Source organism: Melospiza melodia, chromosome 25, assembly GCF_035770615.1.
Source record: "Melospiza melodia melodia isolate bMelMel2 chromosome 25, bMelMel2.pri, whole genome shotgun sequence".
NCBI classification, from domain to species: Eukaryota; Metazoa; Chordata; class Aves; order Passeriformes; family Passerellidae; genus Melospiza; species Melospiza melodia.
In genome coordinates, this window is record NC_086218.1 from 10,360,301 (window position 1) to 10,383,020 (window position 22,720).

At 56.9% G+C, this 22,720-nt stretch overlaps 2 protein-coding genes across 2 annotated transcripts; one reads left to right on the top strand and one right to left on the bottom strand.

The window, feature by feature from the left end:
* The first annotated feature begins 5,307 nt into the window (after window positions 1-5,307).
* LOC134429096 (deaminated glutathione amidase-like) lies at window positions 5,308-10,591 on the top strand. Its single transcript, XM_063176183.1, is given in 7 exon segments — window positions 5,308-5,323; window positions 5,901-6,144; window positions 6,661-6,683; window positions 6,686-6,763; window positions 7,210-7,343; window positions 7,799-7,924; window positions 8,767-10,591. Coding segments are annotated over 7 exon segments (1,065 nt in total). The 3' UTR covers window positions 9,211-10,591.
* A 1,430-nt stretch (window positions 10,592-12,021) lies between these two features.
* Window positions 12,022-22,335, bottom strand: LOC134429394 (death effector domain-containing protein-like). Its single transcript, XM_063176548.1, has 5 exons — window positions 21,511-22,335; window positions 16,777-17,134; window positions 15,252-15,359; window positions 14,200-14,346; window positions 12,022-12,667 (listed from the first exon to the last, which is right to left on the bottom strand). Exons 2-5 carry the CDS (start codon window positions 17,126-17,128, stop codon window positions 12,291-12,293), a joined length of 984 nt encoding a protein of 327 aa, XP_063032618.1. The 5' UTR covers window positions 17,129-17,134; window positions 21,511-22,335; the 3' UTR covers window positions 12,022-12,290.
* Window positions 22,336-22,720: the final 385 nt, after the last annotated feature.

Consider the following 22,720-nt stretch of genomic DNA (forward strand, 5'->3'; position numbering starts at 1 on the left):
TAAAAGAGAGAGATTTGAGATCTGAGGGGAAAATGGGAAAACTGGGAAATGGGGTTTTTACGGGATCTCAGTGGGTTTGGGGCTATCCCATTGGGTTTTTATGGGATCCCAGCAGGTTTAGGGCTATCCCAATGGATTGTTATGGGATCCCAGGGTGGTTTTGGGGTCACAGACCTGCTCCCTGTTGCTCTCCAGGGCGGGCAGCACCTCCTTGACCGTCCTCTCCACCAGCACCCCCCCGACCATGCGGAAACATTTCCGGGTGGGATCCACCTCGCGCAGGGTCTCGATCACCAGCCTGGGGCAGTGTCCCAAATACACCCCAAATATACCCCAAATACACCCCAAACATACCCCAAATATATCCCAAATACCCCCCAAACATATCCCAAATATACCCCAAACATATCCCAAATACACCCCAAACATACCCCAAATACACCCCAAACATACCCCAAAATAGACCCCAAATATTCCCCAAATATATCCCAAATACACCCCAAACATACCCCAAATAGACCCCAAACATACCCCAAATATATCCCAAATACACCCCAAACATAACCCAAAATACACCCCAAATATACCCCAAATACACCCCAAATATATCCCAAATACACCCCAAAAATACCCCAAATACACCCCAAACATACCCCAAATATTCCCCAAATATATCCCAAATACACCCCAAATTTACCCCAAATATACCCCAAATACACCCTGATCCACTCCCAACACACCCCAAATCCCCATCCCAAACACACCCCAATCCTGACCCCAAATCCCTGTGCCAAATCCACCCTAAATATACCCCAAATACACCCCAAATCCTCATCCCAAATCTACCCAAATCTCCACCCCAAATCCCGACCCCAAACCCCCCAAATCCCGACCCCAAATCCCCAAATCCCCCATTCCCAATCTCCAATCCCGACCCCAAACCCTCCAGTCACAATCCCAAACCCAAATCCTCACCCCAAACCCCCCAATCCTAATCTCCAATCCCAATCTCCAATCCCAACCCCAAACCTCTGACCCCAAACCCCCCAAACTGGACCCCAATGCCCACAAACACGGATCTCAAATCCCCCATGCCCAAACCCCTCAATCCCGTGCCCAAACCCCCCAATAATGACCCCAATCCCGCTCCCAAACCCCCCAATCCTGACCCCAAACCTCCCATCCTTGACCCCAAACCCCCCAATCCCCCCCAAACCCCCCAATCCTGACCCCAATCCCCATAATCCCGCTCCCAAACCCCCCAATACCCCTAATCCCAACCCCAAATCCCCAATCCCGACCCCAAACCCCCCAATCCCGACCCCAAACCTCCCAAACTGGACCCCAATGCCCACAAACACTGATCTCAAATCCCCTATGCCCAAACCCCTTCAATCCCATGCCCAAACCCCCCAATAATGACCCCAATCCTGCTCCCAAACCCCCCAATCCCCCTAATCCCGACCCTATGTCCCCCAATTCCCCTAATCCCAACCCCAAACCCCCCAATCCCGACCCCAAAACCCACAATCCTGACCGCAAATCCCCCATCCTCTGACCCCAAACCCCCCAGTCCTGACCCCAAACCCCCCAATCCCGCTCCCAAACCCCCCAATCCTGACCCCAAACCCCCCAATCCCGACCCCAAACCCCCCCATCCTTGACCCCAAACCCCCCAATTCCCCAAATCCCAACCCCAAACCCCCCAATCCCGACCCCAAACCCCCCAAGCCCCCTGACCCACGTGTGCTCGTTGAGCTCCAGCTCCAGCTCTGCTGCCTTGGAGGCAAACCCCGCTGGTCCTGCCGCAGGCGGTTAAACCGGGACACCACCTGCGCCAAACTGGGATCACTGGGATGGACTGGGAGGGCTGGGAGGGGACTGGGAGCCACTGGGAGGGGACTGGGATGGGAACTGGGGTAACTGGGAGCCACTGGAATGGACTGGGAAGGCTGGGAGGGGCTGGGAATGGACTGGGAGGGGACTGGGATGGGCTAGAAACCACTGGGAAGGACTGGAATGGACTGGGAGCCACTGGGAACGGACTGGGATAGGAACTGGGGTAACTGGGAGACACTGGGATGGACTGGGAGCCACTGGGAGGGGCTGGGAATGGATTGGGATGGGAACTGGAACAAACTGGGAGCCACTGGGACGGACTGGGGGGGGGAACTGGGTTAACTGGGAGCCACTGGAATGAGCTGGGAATGGACTGGGAAGGCTGGGAGGGGCTGGGAATGGATTGGGATGAGAACTGGAACAAACTGGGAGGCACTGGGATGGACTGGTGGGGAGAATTGGGTTAACTGGGAGCCACTGGAATGGATTGGGAACCACTGGGAGGGGCTGGGAATGGACTGGGAAGGCTGGGAGGGGCTAGGAATAGACTGGGATCACAGGGTGGGGACTGGGAATGGACTGGGATGGACTGGGAATGGGCTGGGAGGGCTGGGAATGGATTGGGATGGGAACTGGAACAAACTGGGAGGCACTGGGACGGACTGGTGGGGAGAACTGGGTTAACTGGGAGCCACTGGAATGGACTGGGAACCACTGGGAGGGGCTGGGAATGGACTGGGATGGGGCTGGTGCAGATTGGGAGCCACTGGGACAGACTGGGGAGGGCTAGGATGGGAACTGGGTTAACTGGGAGCCACTGGGACGGACTGGTGGGGGTTGGGATGGGACTGGGGTGGACTGAAAGACACTGGAAATGGACTGGGATGGACTGGGAGGGACTGGGAATGGGATGGGGATCGACTGGAATGGGACTGGGAATAGGGATGGGAAAAACCAGGATTGGGATAAATCAGGAGTGGAGAAACAGGAGTGGGACTGGATTGGGGTAAACTGGGATTGGGGAACTGGGAACAGGATTGGAGAGTTCAGAGTGGGACGGACTGGGATCAACTGGGATTGGACTGGGATGAAGCAGGATCAGGATGAACTGGGAATGGGATAAACCCCTGGGATTGGGGTTGGGATCCCACCGGGGGCTTGGGGAGCCCCCCGGGATGAGAGGGAACCCCTCAACTCCAAAGCAGCACCCCCAACCTTATCAGAAACCCCTCCCCATTATCAGGGACCCTTCCTCATTATCAGGGACCCCTCCCCATCATCACGGACCCCTCCTTGTTATCAAGGACCCCTCCCCATTATCAGGGACCTGTCCCCCCTTATCAGGGGACTCCTCCTCGTTATCAGGGATCCCTCTCCATTATCAGAGAGCCCTCTCCATTATCACCGTCTCCTCCTTGTTATCAAGGACCCCTCCCAGTTATCAGGGATCCCTCCCCGTTATCAAGAACCCCCCCCCCCCCCCGTTATCAAAGACCTTTCCCCATTATCAAGGACCCCTCCCTCACTCCCATCCCCCCGCTCCCACAGACCCCCCCCCCCCCCCTCATCCCCACCTTCCCCTCGCTCTCCCCTCACTCCTCCTCCCCTCACATCTCCCGGGGACCCCTCCCCATGTCCCGGTCCCCCCGGACCTGCTCAGCGCTCAGCCCCTTCCCCGCCGGGGCCGCCCCTCGCCCCTTCCCCGGCTCCGCCATCTTGTCCCGCTCGGCTCCGCCCTTTCCGCTCCCGCCGCTCTCGCGCCGCCGCCACTTCCGGCCGCCATCTTGAGTGCGGGTGAGGCGGCGGCGCCGCCATCTTGGGTGAGGGCAGCGCCTGGAGGGGGGGACTTTGGCCGCGCTGCCGCCGGCGGGGAATGTGCGGGAATGGGAGCGAGAAACGGGGGAAAATGGGGGGGAAAAAAGGGGTTTGGGATGGGGGGAGGGCGGAGGTGCGGGGATTTGGGGGTTGGGGACGGGTAGGGGGGGTGGTGGGGGTAGTTTGGGGGTGTTTGGGGCACTATGGGAGGTGTTTGGGGCAGTTTTGGTGTTTGGGGCAGTTTGAGGGGGTCTGGGGTAGTTTTGGGGATGTTTGGGGCAGTTTGGGGGTGTTTGAGGCAGTTTCGGGGGCTGTTTGGGATAGTTTGAGGGGGTCTGGGGTAGTTTTAGGGGTGCTTGGGGCAATTTTGGGTGTTTGGGGGGTCTGGGAGCAGTTTTTGGGGTGCTTGGGGTACTTTGGGATCAACATTGGGGTAGCTGAGGGCATTTGGGGGGGCCAAGGGGCAGTTAGGGGTCACACCTGGGGCAGTTTTGGGTGTGTTTGGGGCAGTTTTGGGGGAGTTCCAGGTGCCCCCCAGCCGTGTGACCCCTCCCCAATTTGGGGTGTCCCCCCCCCCCAGGCTGAGGGTGGCCCCCCGGGCCCTGCTGTGCTGCCCCCTGAGAGCCTCGAGAGCCCCCAGAGCTCCAGCACCGCGGGCAGGTACGGGGAGAACCCCAAAAACCCAGGGGGACCCCAAAAATCCCGTGGAAGCCCCCAAAACCCCAGGGGGGGGGGCTGGGGGTGACCCCAGTTGTGTGGGGGGGTTCAAGAGTGACCTTGCCCCCCATGGGGGTCACCTGGGGTGTCCCTGTCCCCAAGGGGGTGGCCTGTGATGTGACCCCAGTGCCCATAGGGTGACCCCAATCCCTTTGAGGTGTCCCATGGGGTGACACCAGTCCCCATGGGGTGCCCTTGGTGTCCCCTCCCCACAGCCCCAAGCCTGTGTCCTCCTGTCACTGCGAGGTCTCCTCAGTGTCCCATAACCGTGGCATTGTCCCAGACCCCGCAGTGTCCCCAGACCCGTTGGTGTCCCCCTGTCCCTCACAATGTCCCCTCCCTGCAGCCCTGTGGCTGTGGCAGCGCCCCCAGACCCTGCAGTGTCCCCCTGAGTCCCTCACAGTGTCCCCTCCTCACAGCCATGGCAGCGTCCCCAGTCCCCACAGTGTCCCCAGACCTATTGGTGTCCCCAGATGTGGTGGTGTCCCCTGTCCCTCTGAGGTCCCCTCAGTGTCCCATAACCATGGCAGTGTCCCCAGGCCCATTGGTGCCCCCAGACCCCTCCATGTCCTCAGACCCCTCAGTGTCCCAGACCCGTTGGTGTCCCCCTGTCCCTCACGGTGTCCCCTCCCCACAGCCATGGCAGCACCCCCGGCCCCCTCAGTGTCCTCAGACCCCACAGTGTCCCCAGGCCCATTGCTGTCCCCCTGTCCCTCACGGTGTCCCCTCCCCACAGCCCCGCAGCCATGGCAGCGTCCCCAGGTGCAGCAGTGTTCCTATAGGCCCCTCAGTGTCCCCAGACCCCTCGGTGTCCCCGTGTCCCTCACGGTGTCCCCTCCTCACAGCCATGGCAGCGTCCCCAGTCCCCGCAGTGTCCCCAGGCCCATTGCTGTCCCCCTGTCCCTCACAGTGTCCCCTCCCCACAGCCCCGCAGCCATGGCAGCGTCCCCAGGTGCAGCAGTGTCCCTATAGGCCCGTCAGTGTCCCCCAGACCCCTCGGTGTCCCCGTGTCCCTCACGGTGCCCCCTCCCCACAGCCATGGCAGCACCCCCAGCCCCCGCAGTGTCCCCAGACCCCTTGGTGTCCCCAGGCCCATCAGTGTCCCTCATGGTGTCCCCTTCCCTGCAGCCCCACAGCCATGGCAGCGTCCCCAGATCCCGCAGTGTCCTCAGACCCATTGGTGTCCCTCTTGGTGTCCCCTCCCCACAGCCCCACAGCCATGGCAGCGCCCCCAGCCCCCGCAGTGTCCCCAGGCCCATTGATGTCCCCCTGTCCCTTCAGGTCCCTCACGGTGTCCCCTCCCCACAGCCCCACAGCCATGGCAGCTCCCTCAGATCCCTCAGTGTCCCCCAGACCCCTCAGTGTCCCCAGGCCCCTCGGTGTCCCCCTGTCCCTCACAATGTCCCCTCCCACAGCCCCACAGCCATGGCAGCTCCCCCAGATCCCGCAGTGTCCCCAGGCCCATTGGTGTCCCCCTGTCCCTCACGGTGTCCCCTCCCCACAGCCCCACAGCCATGGCAGCGCCCCAGACCCCGCAGTGTCCCCAGGCCCCCCGGGCGGGCTGGTGGCGGTGGCGCAGGTGACATCCACGGCGGACAAGGAGCACAACTGGCGGCAGTGCTCGGGCCTGGTGCGGCGCGCGGCCGCCATGGGCGCCCGGGCCGTGTTCCTGCCCGAGGGCTTCGACTTCATCGGGGACAGCGCCCAGCACAGCCTGCAGCTGGCAGAGCCCCTGCACGGGGACACCGTGCGGCGCTACCGGCAGCTGGCCAGGTACGGGCACCGCGGGGGCACCGGGGTGGCACTGGGTGTGTGTCACTGTGTGTGTGTGTCACTGTGTGTGTGTGTGTCACTGTGTGTGTGTCACTGTGTGTCCCCCAGGGAATGTGACAGTGTGTCCCCAGAGGATGTCACTGTGTGTGTGTCACCGTGTGTCCCCAGGGGATGTCACTGTGTGTCCCCAGGGAATGACAGTGTGTCCCCAGGAAATGTCACTGTGTGTCCCCAGGGAATGTGCTCCTAGGGAATGTCACCGCATGTGTCCCCAGGGAATGTCACTGTGGCCCCAGGGAATGTCACCATGTGTCCCCAGGCCATGTCCCTCTGTGTCTCCAGGGAATGTCACTGTGTGTGCCCAGGAATGTCCCTCTGTGTCCCCAGGGAACGTGGCTCTGTGTCCTCAGGAGTGTCCCTGTGTGTCCCGGGCCATGTCCCTGTGTCCCCAGTCATGTCCCTGTGTGTCCCCGGGCCATGTCCCTGTGTCCCCAGGAGTGTCCTGTGTGTCCCCAGGGAGTGTGACGTGTGGCTGTCCCTCGGGGTTTCCACGAGCGCGGCCAGGACTGGGACAGCACCGGCCGCATCTACAACTGTCACCTGCTGCTGGACAACTCGGGTGGGACACGGCCTCCCTGACCCTGTGCCACCCTGTGCCACCCCTGTGCCACCCCCGTGTCCCCCAGTCCCTGTGTCCCCGACTTTCCCAACCCTTGGATGTCCCTGTGTCCCCGCTGTCCCCATATGTGGTGGTGGCCGTGTCCCCACCATTCCCACCCCCCTGGCTGTCCCTGCTGTCCCAATGTCCCCAATGCCTCTGGCTGTCCCCAACCCCTCAGTGGCTGTCCCCAGTGTCCCCAACCCCCTGTGGCTGTCCCCAGGCTCTCTGGTGGCCACGTACCTGCACCATTCCCAACTCCTGTCTGTCCCCACTGTCCCCAACCCCTTGGTGGCTGTCCCCAGGCTCTCTGGTGGCTGTCCCCAGTGTCCCCAATCCCTGGTGACTGTCCCCAGCTCCTTGGTGGCTGTCCCCAGTGTCCCCAACCCCCTGGTGGCTGTCCCCAGGCTCGGTGGTGGCCCTGTACCGCAAGCTGCACCTGTTTGACGCGGCGCTGCCGGGGCAGCCGGCGCTGAGCGAGAGCTCCTTCACCAACCCTGGCCAGGAGCTGCTGCCCCCCATCGACACCCCCGTGGGCAAGGTACGGCCCCTGCTGTCCCCAAGTGTCCCCAAGTGTCCCCAAGTGTCCCCTGCCTTCACTGATCCCTGCGATTCCCAAAAAAACCTGGGCTTGGTTGTGCGTCACAGCCTGCGGTACCCAGAGCTGACCCCAGCCCTGAGCCCAGCCCCGACCTCACAGTGCCCAGGGCTGGCCCAGGGTGTCCCCAATGTCCCCAATGTCCCCAGGTGGGGCTGGCCGTGTGCTATGACCTGCGCTTCCCAGAGCTGGCCCAGGGTGACCCCAATGTCCCCAATGTCCCCAATGTCCCCAGGTGGGGCTGGCCGTGTGCTATGACCTGTGCTTCCCAGAGCTGGCCCAGGGTGACCCCAATGTCCCCAATGTCCCCAGGTGGGGCTGGCCGTGTGCTATGACCTGCGCTTCCCGGAGCTGGCCCAGGGTGACCCCAATGTCCCCAATGTCCCCAATGTCCCCAGGTGGGGCTGGCCGTGTGCTATGACCTGCGCTTCCCGGAGCTGTCCCTGGCCCTGCGCGGGGCCGGTGCCCAAATCCTGACCTTCCCCTCGGCCTTCACCGTCCCCACCGGAGCTGCGCACTGGGAGGTGAGGGGACAACCATGGAGGGCTTGGGGACACGCTGGGGGGGGGCTGGGGACACCTCTGGGGAGGTTGGGGTGCCTGTGCCATTGATTGTCCCCCATGTCCCCTGGTTCTGTCCCCTGGGTGACACGCCTGTCCTTTCCCAGTGGCAGCACTGTCCCCTGAGGTGCTGCTGCGTGCCCGTGTCATTGAGTGTCCCTTGTGTCCCCCCTTAGTGACACCCCTGTGTCCCCCATGTCCCCTCGGTGACCCTGCTGTCCCCCAGGTGCTGCTGCGTGCCCGTGTCATCGAGTGCCCCCATGTCCCCATTGGTGACACCCCTATGTGCCCATGTCCCCCCTCAGTGTCCCCCTGTCCCCGGGTGCTGCTGCGCGCCCGTGTCATCGAGTGCCCCATGTCCCCCTTGGTGACAGTGCTGTCCCTTGAGGTGCTGCTGCGTGCCCGTGCCATCGAGTGTCCCCTGTGTCCCCCCTGTCCCTTCAGTGTCCCCCTGTCCCCTCAGTGTCCCCCCTGTCCCCTCAGTGTCCCCACTGTCCCCTAGGTGCTGCTGCGTGCGCGTGCCATCGAGTGCCCCCTGTCCCCTCAGTGTCCCCTGTCCCCTCAGTGTCCCCCCTGTCCCTTCAGTGTCCCCCTGTCCCCTCAGTGTCCCCACTGTCCCCCAGGTGCTGCTGCGTGCCCGTGCCATCGAGTGCCCCCCGTGTCCCCCCTGTCCCCTCAGTGTCCCCCTGTCCCCTCAGTGTCCCCCTGTCCCCAGGTGCTGCTGCGTGCCCGTGCCATCGAGTGCCCCCCGTGTCCCCCTGTCCCCTCAGTGTCCCCCTGTCCCCTCAGTGTCCCCCTGTCCCCAGGTGCTGCTGCGTGCCCGTGCCATCGAGTGCCAGTGCTACGTGGTGGCCGCGGCGCAGACCGGCCGCCACAACGCCGCCCGCGCGTCCTTCGGGCACTCGCTGGTGGCCGATCCCTGGGGCGCCGTGGTGGCACAGTGCCACGAGGGGCCGGGGCTGTGCCTGGCCCACATCGACCTGCCCTACCTGGAGCAGGTGCGCAGGCAGCTGCCCGTGCACGGCCACCGCCGGGGGGGACATCTACGGGACACCGACGGGGACACCGACGGGGACACCGGGGACGTGATGGCGCCGGGCGTGGGGCGAATCCGCCGGGGTTTGCACCGGGTTTGCTTTTCTGTCCCCAAAATGGGATGGCACAGTGTGTCCTCCTTGTTCTTTTTGGGGTCCCAAATCAGCCCCAAATCTCCTACAATTCAGCCCCAAATCAGCATCAATTCAGTCTGAAATCAATCCCAAATGTGCATCAATTCAGCCCCAAATCAGCATCAATTCAGTCTGAAACCAATCCCAAATGTGCACCAATTCAGTCCCAAATCAGCCTCAAATCAGCATCAATTCAGTCTGAAATCAATCCCAAATGTGCACCAATTCAGTCCCAATTCAGCCCCGAATCTGCCCTTTTTGTCCCCAAAATGGGATGGCATAATGTGTCCTCCCTGCTCTTTTTGGGGTCCCAAATCAGTCCCAAATCCCCATCCATTCAGCCCCAAATATGGATCAATTCAGTCTGAAATCAATTCCCAAATGTGCATCAATTCAGTCCAAAATCAGCCCCAAATCAGCCCCAAATCAGCCCCAAATCTGCCCTTTTGTACCCAAAACTGAATGGCACAGTGTGTCCCCCTGCTCTTTTTGGGGTCCCAAATCAGCTCCAAATCCCCATCAAATCTGCACCAATTCAACCCCAAATCAGTTCCAAATCTGCCCTTTTTGTCCCCAAAATGGGATGGCACAATGTGTCCTCCCTGCTCTTTTTGGGGGTTCCAAATCAGTCCCAAATCTGCCCTTTTGTCCCCAAAATGGAAGGGCACATGTCCCCCCTTTCTTTTTGGGGGTCCCCAAATCTGCACCAATTCAGCCCCAAATCTGCTCTTTTCTCCCCAAAATGCAATAGCACAACATGTCTCCCCTTTTTTTATTGGGGATACCAAATCAGCCCCAAATTTCCATCAACTCATCCCTAAATCAGCTCCAAATCTGCACCAATTCAGCCCCAAATCAGCCCCAAATCTGCTCTTTTATACCCAAAACTGAATGGCACAATGTGTTCTCTCTGCTCTTTTTGGGGTCCCAAATCTTCACCAATTCAGCCCCAAATCAATCCCAAATCTGCCCTTTTTGTCCCCAAAATGAAATGCCACAACGTGTCCTCCCTGCTCTCCTTTTGGGGGTCCCCACTCTTTTTTGGGGTCCTGATTCAGCCCCAAATTTGCTCCAATTCTGCATCAATTTAGCCCAAAATTGACCCTGAATCTGCCCCAATTTACACCAAATCTGCTCCAAATCAGCCTTTTTGTCCCCAAAGTGAAACAGCACAAGGTGTCCCCCTTCTTTTTTTGGGGGGAGTCCCAAATCTGCTCTGAAACTGCCCCAAAATCAACCCCAAATCTGCTTTGAATCAGCCCCAAATCTGCCCAAATTCACCCCAAAATCTGCATCAATTCACCCCCAAATCAGCCCAAATTTGCACTGAATCAGCACTTTTGTCCCCAAATGGGATTTTCACTTTTTGGGGGGGTTCCCCCTTTTTTAGGGGTTTTGGGGGAGGAGGAATTTCTTTCTATTAAAATTTGAAAAATACAAAAATCCCAGGAAATGACCCCGAAGTGTGGAGAAATTTTGGGATGGGAGGGACTGGGGACAACCCTGAACCCCCCAAATGCTGGGTGGGAATGGGGGGAAAAACAAGAAAAATGGGAAAAACTCCATCCCTGTTGGGTTTTGGGGGGAAATGGGAATTTTTAGGGGGGAAAACCAGGGATTTGGGGATAAAAATGGGAATTTTGGGGGAATTTGCCATTTGCTTTTCGTTGTCTTTAATGGATATAAATGAGGGAAAAATAATGGAAAAAAAATAATTTGGTAAGGAAAATGGGGAATTCTGGAATATTCCACACCTCCAATCCCCAAATCCCAGAGTGTCCCCCTCAGGTTCTTAAAATGAGATTTTTTTAACCTTTTTTTGGCCATTTTTAATGGATACAAAAGAGGAAAAAACCATGGAAAACACAAGAAGGAGGAATTTGACAAGGAAAATGAGGAATTCTGGAATATTCCACATCCCAAATCCCAACGTGTCGCACCAATGGGATTTTTGTGTTTTCTTCACCATTTTTGATGGATAAAAAAAGGAAACAGGGAGAAAACATGGAAAACACAAAGGAGGAATTAACAGGAAAAAGTGAGGAATTCTGGAATATTCCACACCCCTGATCCCCAAATCCCAGCATATGGAACCAATGGGATTTTTTGCCTTTTTGCCACTGTTTTTAATGGAAAAGAAAAGAAAAGAAAAGAAAAGAAAAGAAAAGAAAAGAAAAGAAAAGAAAAGAAAAGAAAAGAAAAGAAAAGAAAAGAAAAGAAAAGAAAAGAAAAGAAAAGAAAAGAAAAGAAAAGAGAAAAGAAAAGAAAAGAAAAGATGGACAAAACAGGGAGAAAATGTGGAAAACATAAGGAGGAACTGACAGGACAAAGTGAGGAATTCTGGAATATTTCACATCCCAAATCCCCCCCAAATCCCAGTGTGAGGCACCAATGGGATTTTTGCCTTTTCATCACCATTTTTAATGGAAAAAAAAAAAAAGAAAATATGGACAAAACAGGGGGACTATGTGGAAAACACAAGGAGGAACTGACAGAGCAAAGTGAGGAATTCTGGAATATTCCACACCCCAGATCCCCAAATCCCAGCATTTGGCACCAATGGGATTTTTGCCTTTTCATCACCGTTTTTAATGGAAAAAAACAGAAAATAAAATAGGGAGAAAAGAAATGAAAATAGGGAGAAAACATGGAAAACACAAAGAGAAGGAAGAAGTGACAGGACAAAGTGAGGAATTCTGGAATATTCCACACCCCAAATCCCAGCATGTGGCACCAATGGGATTTTTGCATTTTCATCACCATTTTTAATGGAAAAAAAGAAATCGGGAAGGAAACATGGAGAACAAAAAAGAAAAGAAGGAACTGACAAGACAAAGTGAGGAATTCTGGAATATTCCGCACCCCAAATCCCAGCATGTGGCACCAATGGGATTTTTGCCTTTTCATCACCAGTTTTAATGGATACAAAAGAAAAAACAGGAGGGGAAAACCCCATGGAAAACACAAGGAGAACCCACCAGGAACCCCCAAAAACCTCCAAATCCCGGAATCCCCCACACCTCCAACCCTCCCCAAATCCACGAGCGCAACTCCGCCGAAGAACCGGGGTGGCGGGGAGGGAGAGGAAAAAAAAAACCAGGAAAATCCCAAAAAAAACCCCAAAAAAACCCAAACTGGGGGGCAGGGTGGGGGTGAATCCCTCAGGGAGCCGTGTGGAGCATCAAGTTCCTGAGGAGTTTCTGGCGACCCAACTCGTAATCCTCCTCGTCCACGTTGACCAGCAGCTTGATGGCCTCGTGGCCCACGGCCTGTTTGAGCGAGTCCGTGATGAAGACGCCCTTGAGGGCCTCCAGGAGGGAGCCGTTGATGTAATCCCGCCAGAAGGCGTCGAGGTAGGTGAGCTCCGAGAATTTGATGTCGCAGATGATGGAGCCCAAATCCCGCGATTTCAGGATGGTGTTGGCCTGGTTGAAGCGCTCGAACTGGCGCTCCAGAGGGTCCTGCTTGTTGGAGAAGACGTTGCCGTGCAGGGCGGAGTCGTGCTGGCAGTACTCGGCGCGCACGCGCAGGCGGATGTCTGGGCACGGGGGAAACGGGGGATTTAGGGGTTTGGGATTGGGGGAATTGGGGTTTAGGGGGTTTGGGAATGGGGAATGTGGGGTTTGGGAGTGGAGGATGTGGGGTTTAGGGACTGGCAGTACTCGGCGCGCACGCGCAGGCGGATGTCTGGGCATGGGGGAAATGGGGGATTTAGGGGTTTGGGATTGGGGAAAATGGGGTTTAGGGGGTTTGGGATTGGGGAATGTGGGGTTTGGGATTGGGGGATGTGGGGTTTGGGATTGGGGGATGTGGGGTTTAGGGGTTTAGGATTGGGGGAATGTGGGGAATGGGGTTTAGGGACTGGCAGTACTCGGCGCGCACGCGCAGGCGGATGTCTGGGCGTGGGGGAAACGGGGGATTTAGGGGTTTGGGATTGGGGGAATTGGGGGATTTAGGATTGGGGAATGTGGGGTTTGGGATTGGGGAATGTGGGGTTTGGGATTGGGGAATGTGGGGTTTGGGATTGGGGAAAATGGGGGATTTAGGGGGTTTGGGAATGGGGAATGTGGGGTTTAAGGAGTTTGGGATTGGGGAATGTGGGGTTTGGGATTGGAGGATGTGGGGTTTAGGGACTGGCAGTACTCGGCGCGCACGCGCAGGCGGATGTCTGGGGATGGGGGAAATGGGGGATTTAGGGGGTTTTGGGATTGGGGGATGTGGGGTTTAAGGGGTTTGGGATTGGGGGAATGTGGGAATGTGGGGATTGGGATTGGGGAATGTGGGGTTTGGGATTGGAGGATGTGGGGTTTAAGGAATGGCAGTACTCGGCACGCAGGCGGATGTCTGGGTGTCGGGAAATGGGGGATTTAGGATTGGGGGAAATTGGGGGATTTAGGGGGTTTTGGGATTGGGGGAATTGGGGTTTAGGGGGTTTGGGATTGGAGGATGTGGGTTTAAGGGGTTTGGGATTGGGGGAATGTGGGAATGTGGGGTTTGGGATTGGAGGATGTGGGGTTTAGGGACTGGCAGTACTCGGCGCGCACGCGCAGGCGGATGTCTGGGCGTGGGGGAAACGGGGGATTTAGGGGTTTGGGATTGGGGGGAATGGGGTTTAGGGTGTTCAGGATTGGGGGATGTGGGGTTTAGGATTGGGGAATGTGGGGTTTAGGATTGGGGGAATGGGGTTTAGAGGTTGGGGGAATGTGGGGTTAGGGGGTTTGGGATTGGGGGAGTGTGGTGTTTAGGATTGGGGGGATGTGGGATTTAGGGAGTTTGGGACTGGGGGAAACGTGGGAAATTTTTCCCAGTTTTGGGATGTCTCATGCACTGGGGATCCCAATCCTAATCTTGTATTCCCAATCCCAAATGGCCTTTTACCAACAGGTCTGTTTATCTTTAAGGATCCCATTCCCAATCCCATACCCTGCTCAGCACAAGTCTGTTTCTCCTTGGGGATCCCATTCCCAATCCCAAATCCCCTCTCACCGCAGGTCTGTTTCTCCCTGGGGATCCCAATCCCACATTCCCACGTTCCCAATCCCAATCCCACAATCCCAAATCCCCTCTCACCGCAGGTCTGTTTCTCCTTGGGGTCGGGGGTCGCTGACTTTCTCCGTTTCCGTTGGCTCCCGAGGAGGCTCCGGGCCCGGCCCGGGCGCTTGGGGCCCAGCTGGGGCCCCCCCGGGGGGCAGCACAGGGACGGGTGGGGGGCAGGCACTGGGACATGGGGGGCACAAATGGGGTTAGGGACCCCAAATCCAACCCCACAGACCCCAAATGCAACCCCAGAGATCCCAAATCCCACCCCAATCCATCCCAAATCCCACCCCGGGGGGCAGCACAGGGACGGGTGGGGGGCAGGCACTGGGACATGGGGGGCACAAATGGGGTCATGGACCCCAAATCCAACCCCACAGAGACCCCAAATGCAACCCCAGAGGTCCCAAATCCCACCCCACAGATCCCAAAACCATCCAGGGAACCCCAAACCCATCCCAAACCCCATCCTGGGAGCAGGCACTAGGACATGGGGAGAAGTGGGGTCAGGGACCCCAAATCCAACCTGACAGACCCCAAATAAATCAAGGGAACCCTAAACCCATCCCAAATCCCACCCCAGGGGGCAGCACAGGGACGGGTGGGGGGCAGGCACTGGGATATGGGGGAAATGGGGTCAGGGACCCCAAATCCAACCCCACAGACCCCAAAACCATCCATCAGATGTGGGCACAGTCCCCCAAACCCAGAGCCCTGTGAGGCTCCAGGGTCGGGAACTTTGGGATGACCACAAGGGGCTGGTGACCCCAAATGGGGGTGACAATGAACCCAAGGGGTGACGATAACCCCAAATGGGGGTGATGATCCCAAATGGGGATGGCAATGACCCCAAAAGGGGACGGTGACCCCAAAATGGGGGTGACAATGATCCCATGGGGGGCTGGTGTCTCCAAAACGGGACAGTGACCCCAAAGGGCGATGATGACCTCAAACGGGAGTGACAACGATCTCAAAAGGGGATGGTGACCCCAAAGGGTGACAATGACCCCACACGGGAGTGATGATGACCCCAAATGGGGACAGTGACCCCAAAGGGAGGGGACAGTGACCCCGGGGGTCCGTACCTGATTTGTGGGGGTGGCCGAGGCCGGGCGGGGCCCCCCCGGGCGCGCGGGGGGTGACGTAGCGGATGGACGTCTCCTCCAGGTACTTGTCCACCAGGTCCGGGCACACTGAGGACACAAACAGGGACGGAAATGTCACGAGATGGCACCGGGATGGCATGGAAATGTCATGGCAACAGGAATGTCATGGGAACGTCATGGCAACGGCACCAGGATGGCACCGGGAATGGCACCAGAAATGGGAATGGCACCAGAACGGCAACAGAATGTCACAGGAATGGCACTGGGATGGCACTGGGAACGGGAATGGCACCAGGAATGGCACCAGAACGGCAACAGAATGTCACAGGAATGGCACCAGGATGGCATAAGAATGGCACTGGGAATGGCACCGGAATGGCACTGGAAACAGGAACATCACGGGAATGGCACCAGGAATGGCATGGAAATGGCATGGGATGGCATCGGAATGGCACGGGCATGGCACTGGGAACAGCAGAGGATGGTGTGATCCCAATACCCCCATACACTGACGGTGACCCCTTATACCATGACAACGTCCCTGTATATCGCGATATATCGCGACAGGCACTCACCGGGGCGCCGCCTCTTGAGGCTGACGTAGGGCAGCAGCTCGTGGCGGGTGATGATGTGACCCCAACACCCCAATATCACCCCATATATCGCGATATATCCTGACAGACACTCACCAGGGTGCCGCCTCTTGAGGCTGACATAGGGCAGCAGCTCGTGGCAGATGGTGTGACCCCAATACCCCGATATCACCCCAAATATCACGAGCATGACCCCATATATCACAATATATCGTGACGGACACTCACCGGGGCGCCGCCTCTTGAGGCTGACGTAGGGCAGCAGCTCGTGGCGGGTGATGATGTGACCCCAATACCCCGATATCACCCCATATATCACAACAATGACCCCATATATCGCGATATATCACACCAGGCACTCACCGGGGCGCCGCCTCTTGAGGCTGACGTAGGGCAGCAGCTCATGGCGGATGATGCGACCCCAATACCCCGATATCACCCCGTATATCACGACAGTGGCCCCATATATCACAGTATATCGTGACGGACACTCACCGGGGCACTGCCTCTTGAGGCTGACGTAGGGCAGCAGCTCGTGGCGGGTGATGATTGATGATGTGACCCCAATACCCCGATATCACCCCATATATCACAACAATGACCCCATATATCGCGATATATCACACCAGGCACTCACCGGGGCGCCGCCTCTTGAGGCTGACGTAGGGCAGCAGGTCGTGGCGGGTGATGTGACCCCAATACCCCGATATCACCCCAAATATCGCGAGCATGACCCCATATATCACAATATATCGTGATTTATCACACCAGGCACTCACCAGGGCGCCGCCTCTTGAGGCTGACGTAGGGCAGCAGCTCATGGCGGATGATGTGACCCCAATACCCCGATATCACCCCAAGTTTCACAACAATGACCCCATATATCACGATATATCACACCAGGCACTCACCGGGGCGCCGCCTCTTGAGGCTGACGTAGGGCAGCAGGTCGTGGCGGGTGATGATGCGCAGCAGCTGCAGCAGCTGCCGCAGGTTGCTCTCGTCGCAGCGGCCCTGGCGCTCCAGGGCCAGCAGGAAGTCGCGGCCCGAGCGGATGCGGCCGCGCTCGGCCTCGTCCAGCACGTCCACGAAGAGGAAGGAGAGCACGCGCACGTCGCGGTGCGTCAGCTGCGCGCCCACGATGTCGAACATGCGGTGCAGCGAGTACAGGCCCTGCTCGCGCTCGCCCGGCTCCTCCGGCCACGGCACCGCGCCGCCCGTGCCGCCGTTGGCACTGCCAGCGCCGCGCTTCCGACCCGCCATGGGCACCTGGGGACAATGGGACGTGGGGTCAGTACAGGACTGGCTCCTCCGGCCACGGCAGCGTGCCACCTGTGTCACCGTTGGCACTGCCGGCGCCACGCTTCCGACCCGCCATGGGCACCTGGGGACATGGGGACACAGGGACATGGGGTCAGTGGGACATGGCACTGCCACTGCGCCTCTGCCCCGCCATGGGCACCTGGGGACATGGGGATCCTGACCCCAAATCCCAAGGGTTCTCCATCACGATCCTGACCCCGATCCCAGGGATTTTCCATTGGAATCCACTCAGGATCCTGACTCAAATCCTGGGGGTTTTCCATTGGAATCCAGTCGAGATCCCAATCCCAATCCTGGGGATTTTCCAGTGGGATCCTGACCCCAATCCCAGGATTTTCCAGTGGGATTCTCTCAGGATCCCAATCCCAATCCCGGGGATTTTCCATTGGGATCCTGACCCCAATCTTTGGGATTTTCCATCAGGATCCCAACCCCAATCTTGGGGATTTTCCAGTGGGATCCCAGTGGGATCCTGACCCCAATCCCAGGATTTTCCATTGGGATCCTCTCAGGATCACAACCCCAATCTTTGGGATTTTCCATCAGGATCCCAACCCCAATCCCAGAGATTTTCCAGTGGGATCCTGACCCCAAATCCTGGGGGTTTCCCATTGGAATCCACTCAGGATCCCAACCCAAATCCCAGGAATTTTCCAGTGGGATCCTGACCCAAATCCCTGGGATTTTCTATCAGGATCCCAGCTCCAACCCCTGGGATTTTCCATTGGGATCCTGACCCCAAATCCTGGGCATTTTCCATCAGGATCCCGACCCCAATCCCAGAGATTTTCCATTGGTATCCTGACCCCAATCCCAGTAAATTTCCAGTGGGATCCTGACCCCAAATCCCTGGGATTTTCTATCAGGATCCCAACCCCAACCTTTGGGATTTTTCATCAGGATCCCAACCCCAATCCCAGGGATTTTCCAGTGGGATCCTGACCCCAAATCCTGGGGGTTTCCCATTGGAATCCACTCAGGATCCCAACCCAAATCCCAGGAATTTTCCAGTGGGATCCTGACCCAAATCCCTGGGATTTTCTATCAGGATCCCAACCCCAACCTTTGGGATTTTCCATCAGGATCCCAACCCCAATCCCAGGGATTTTCCAGTGGGATCCTGACCCCAAATCCCTGGGATTTTCTATCAGGATCCCAACCCCAATCTTTGGGATTTTCCATCAGGATCCCGACCCCAATCCCAAGGATTTTCCAGTGGGATCCTGACCCCAATCTTTGGGATTTTCCAGTGGGATCCTGAACCCAATCCCAGGATTTTCCATCAGGATCCCAACCCCAATCCCAGAGATTTTCCATTGAAATGCTGACCCCAATCCCAGGATTTTCCATTGGGATCCACTCAGGATCCCAACCCCAATCCCAGGAATTTTCCAGTGGGATCCTGACTCCAATCTTTGGGATTCTCCATCAGGATCCCGACCCAAATCCCTGGGATTTTCTATCAGGATCCCAATCCCAATCTTGGGAATTTTCCATCGGGATCCCGACCCCAATCTTGGGGATTTTCCATCAGGATCCCAATCCCAGATTTCCCTGGGATCCACCCCCATCCCTGCTCCGGCCCCTCCCTGGCTACAATCTCCCAAACAAAGGGAAAACATCAGGAACCCCCCACCCACCCCAATTCCTCCCCAAGGAGGAAATTCCCAAAAAAAATCCCTGGAAAAAAACAGCCTGGCCCCGAATCCAGGGGAAAAAAACAGGAATGGGAAACACCTGGTGCTGTGATCCTGATTTTTTTAGGGAGTTTTCATGAAAATGTCTCTTTTTTTCCTGAATTTGGGTGGTGAGTTGTGCAAAAATTGGGAAAAAAATCTTGGATTCATCAGCACCAACCTCCCTGGAATGATCCTGGATGGTTTTCCTCACGTGGAAGCCAGGAAAAAAGCTGGAATTTGGTGTGAAAATCCAAAGAAATTTGGGAAAATTGAGATTTTATGGAAGTGCTGACCCCCGGGAAAGGGGAATTTTGGGGATTAAACGTTCAAAAAAAAAAATCCACAAAAATTGTTAAATTCATTTCCAAGCAGGAAATTCTGGCTGGAAATTCCAATGGTTCCCAAAATCCCAAAATCCTGAGGGGTGGGAGGTGGAAATCCCAAAAATTTGTGGATTTTCCCTCAGAAATGAGCAGAAAAATCCCCCAGAAAAACCCCAAAGATCCCAAAATCCCTCAGGAAATCCCTCCCACCCCTTTTCCCAGGAAGAGAATTCCGGGAACATTCAAATAATTTCGGGATCAACGGGAAAAACGAGTTCCTGCAGCTTCCCAGGGCTGGGCCCGTGGGATCCCTGAGGATATTTTGGGATTTTTCCCATTAAATCCGGGCCAAAATCATCAAAATTCCAGAATTATCCCTAAAAATCCCAGCCTGGCTGGGGAGAAAAGTCCCAAATCCCAATTTTTAGGTGAATTTTCCGGGGGGAAATGGACATGAGGGAGATTCCAGGTGAATTTTTCCCTCACAATTCTCAGGGATAGGAAAAATTCCCAAATCATTGGGGAAAAACCCCCAAAATTTGGATTAATCCTGATTTTTCTTCTTTTTTTTTTTTTCCTGATGAATTTCCACTCCTAAATCCAGCAAGAATTCCCAAAATTCCATTCCCAGCCCCAATAAATTTGGATTTTTGGGAAGAAGAGGGTGGAAGGGAGGAGGAGGAGGAAGAAGATCCTGACCAAACATCCCATGGAAAACCAGCTCTGGAATTTGGGAATTTGGGAATTCCCAGGCCTGGAAGCAGCTGGGAATGTGGGAATTGAATTCCTGAGCTTCTCCTGCTCCATCCCAAACTGCTCTGGATCCATCCTGAACCTCTCCAGATCCATCAGGACCTTCTGGATCCATCCTGAACCCCTCTGGATCCATCCTGACTCTTCCTGGATCCACCAGGATCTTCTGGATCCATCCCAAACTTCCCAGGATCCATCCCAGAGCTCTCCAGCTCCATCAAGAGTCTCTGGATCCATCCCTGGATCCACCCTGAACCTCTCCAGGTCCATCAGGACCTTCTGGATCCATCCCTGGATCCATCCTGAACCTCTCCAGATCCATCCTGACTCTTCCTGGATCCACCAGGATCTTCTGGATCCATCCCAAACTCCTCTGGATTCATCCTGAACCTCTCCAGATCCATCAGGACCCTCTGGATCCATCCCAGACCTCCTTGGATGAATCCTGACTCTCTCCAGATCCATCAGGACTCTCTGGATCCATCATAAACTTCCCTGGATCCACCCCAAACCCCTTTAGATCCATCCTGAACTTCCCTGGCTCCATCCTGAACCTCTCCAGATCCAGCCCAGAGCTCTCCAGCTCCATCAAGACCTTCTGGATCCACCCTGAACCTCTCCAGATCCATCAGGACCTTCTGGATCCATCCTGAACCTCTTTAGATCCACCCTGAACCTCTCCACATCCACCAGGAACTTCTGGATCCATCTTGAACCTCTCCAAATCCATCTCAAGCCTCTCTGGATCCATCAGGACCCTCTGGATCCATCCCAGACCTCATTGGATTAATCCTGACTCTCTCCAGCTCCATCAGGACCTTCTGGATCCATCTCAGAGGTCTCCAGATCCATCCTGAACCTCTCTGGATCCACTTGGAACTTCTCCAAATCCACCTCAAGCCTCTCCAGATGCATCAGGACCCTCTGGATCCATCCCAAACTTCCCTGGATCCGTCCCAAACCTCTCCAGATCCATCAGGACCTTCTGGATCCATCCCTGGATCCATCCTGAACCTCTCCAGATCCATCAGGACCTTCTGGATCCATCCCAGACCCCTTTGGATCCATCCCAGACCTCTCCAGGTCCATCAGGACCTTCGGGATCCATCACTGGATCCATCCCAAACCTCTCCAGATCCATCCTGACCTTCCCTGGCTCCATCCTGAACCTCTCCAGGTCCATCAGGACCTTCTGGATCCATCCCAAACCCCTTTAGATCCATGAGGACCCTCTGGATCCATCCCTAGATCCATCCTGAACCTCTTTGGATCCATCAGGACCCTCTGGATCCATCCCAGACTTCCCAAGATCCATCCTGAACCTCTCTGGATCCATCCCAGACCTCTCCAGGTCCACCAGAACCCTCTGGATCCACCCTGAACCTCTCCAGGTCCATCATGAACTTCTGGATCCATCCCAAACCCCTTTGGATCAACCCTGAACCTCCCCAGCTCCATCCCTCCCTTCCCTGGATCCCTTTCCCCACTCCCCCAAAGATAAATCCCCAATTAATCAAACCCCAAATTAATTAAGATTAATTAAACCCCGAACCATCCCCGGACCCACCTCAGCCGTGCCCGCTGGCGCTCTCAGCGATCTCCGATCCCTTTTTCCTTCTCTTTAATTTTCCAACAAATTCCCCCTAAAAAAAAATCCCCAAAGTTCCGGCGATGCCTGGAGCGCTCTCAGTCCTTACCGGAATTATTTCCTCCCCCCAGAAAAAACCCTTTTTTAAATTATTTTTTAATTTGCTAATTAATAATTTAGCGAAGAAAAGCCAAGCGCGGCGTTGCCTTTAAGTCATTCCCGGTTCCAGGGCGGACATTGCCGAGGCAGGAATTCCCTGGATGGCGGATTTTGTTTCGATCAAAACAAAAACCGCAAGAAAAAAACAAAAATAAATTCGCCGGCCTGAAGAAATCCTTGGCATTTCATCCCGTTCCTGCTGCGCCGCAAATCCCGGGATTTTCTGAGCCACGGGAGGAACCGGAATCCCGGAAAAAAAATAAAAAAATAAAACAGGAAAAGCGCTGTTAAATAAACAACACAAAAATTAAAAATAAACAAAAAAAAATCCGATTTTGCCGCGATTTCGGCTGAAATCGGCCCCGAATTCCAGCGAGAAAGAACCAAAACGGGGAGCACCGGGAGGGCTCGCCCCGTTAAAGGCCCTCAAAGCCCCGGTTCAGCCCCGGAGGCCTCGGGAAGGGCCCGGTTCGACCCCAAAAAGCTCCGGTCAAAGCCCGGCGAGGCCCCGGTAAGGCCGCAAACGGCGCCCCCGAGCCCCGGGGATGCCCCAAACGGCCCCGTCGAGCCCCGAAAAGCGGCGGGGAGGCCCCGGTAAGGCCGCAAAAGGCCCCGAGCAGGCCCCGGGGAGGCTCCGGTCAGGCCCCCGGGAGGCTCCGGCGGCGGCAGCGTCGCGAGGAGCGGCGGGGGGAGCGGCGGGGCCCCCCCTGCGGGCCCGTCCCAGCCCGCCGAGCGCGGGGGCCCCTCCCGGCCCCTCACGGCCCCTCAGGGCCGGCCCAGCCCCGGCGCCGCCATCTTGGCTCCGTCCGCTCCGCTCCCCGCTCCCTGCGGGCGGCTCCGCCCTGACGTCACTTCCGGCAGGCAGAGGCCACGCCCCCTCTGTCGCCTCCGAGCCGCGCCCACATCCGGGCACCTGCGCGCCCGCTGCGGCTTCACGCCCATAGGGAAACACAGGAGGGGCGGCGCCATGTTGGGTGAGGGCAAGATGGCGGCTACATCCGGGTTACTGCTGTTGGCTTCAGCGCTATTG

Coding starts and splice junctions, on each gene's coding strand:
- LOC134429394 (XM_063176548.1), bottom strand. CDS start 17,128: ATGGCGGGTCGGAAGCGCGGCGCTGGCAGTGCCAACGGCGGCACGGGC. Junction 15,360..16,776: donor CCTCAAGAGGCGGCGCCCCG/GTGAGTGCCTGG, acceptor TTGTGTCCTCAG/TGTGCCCGGACCTGGTGGAC. Junction 12,668..14,199: donor CAAGGAGAAACAGACCTGCG/GTGAGAGGGGAT, acceptor CCCCGTGCCCAG/ACATCCGCCTGCGCGTGCGC.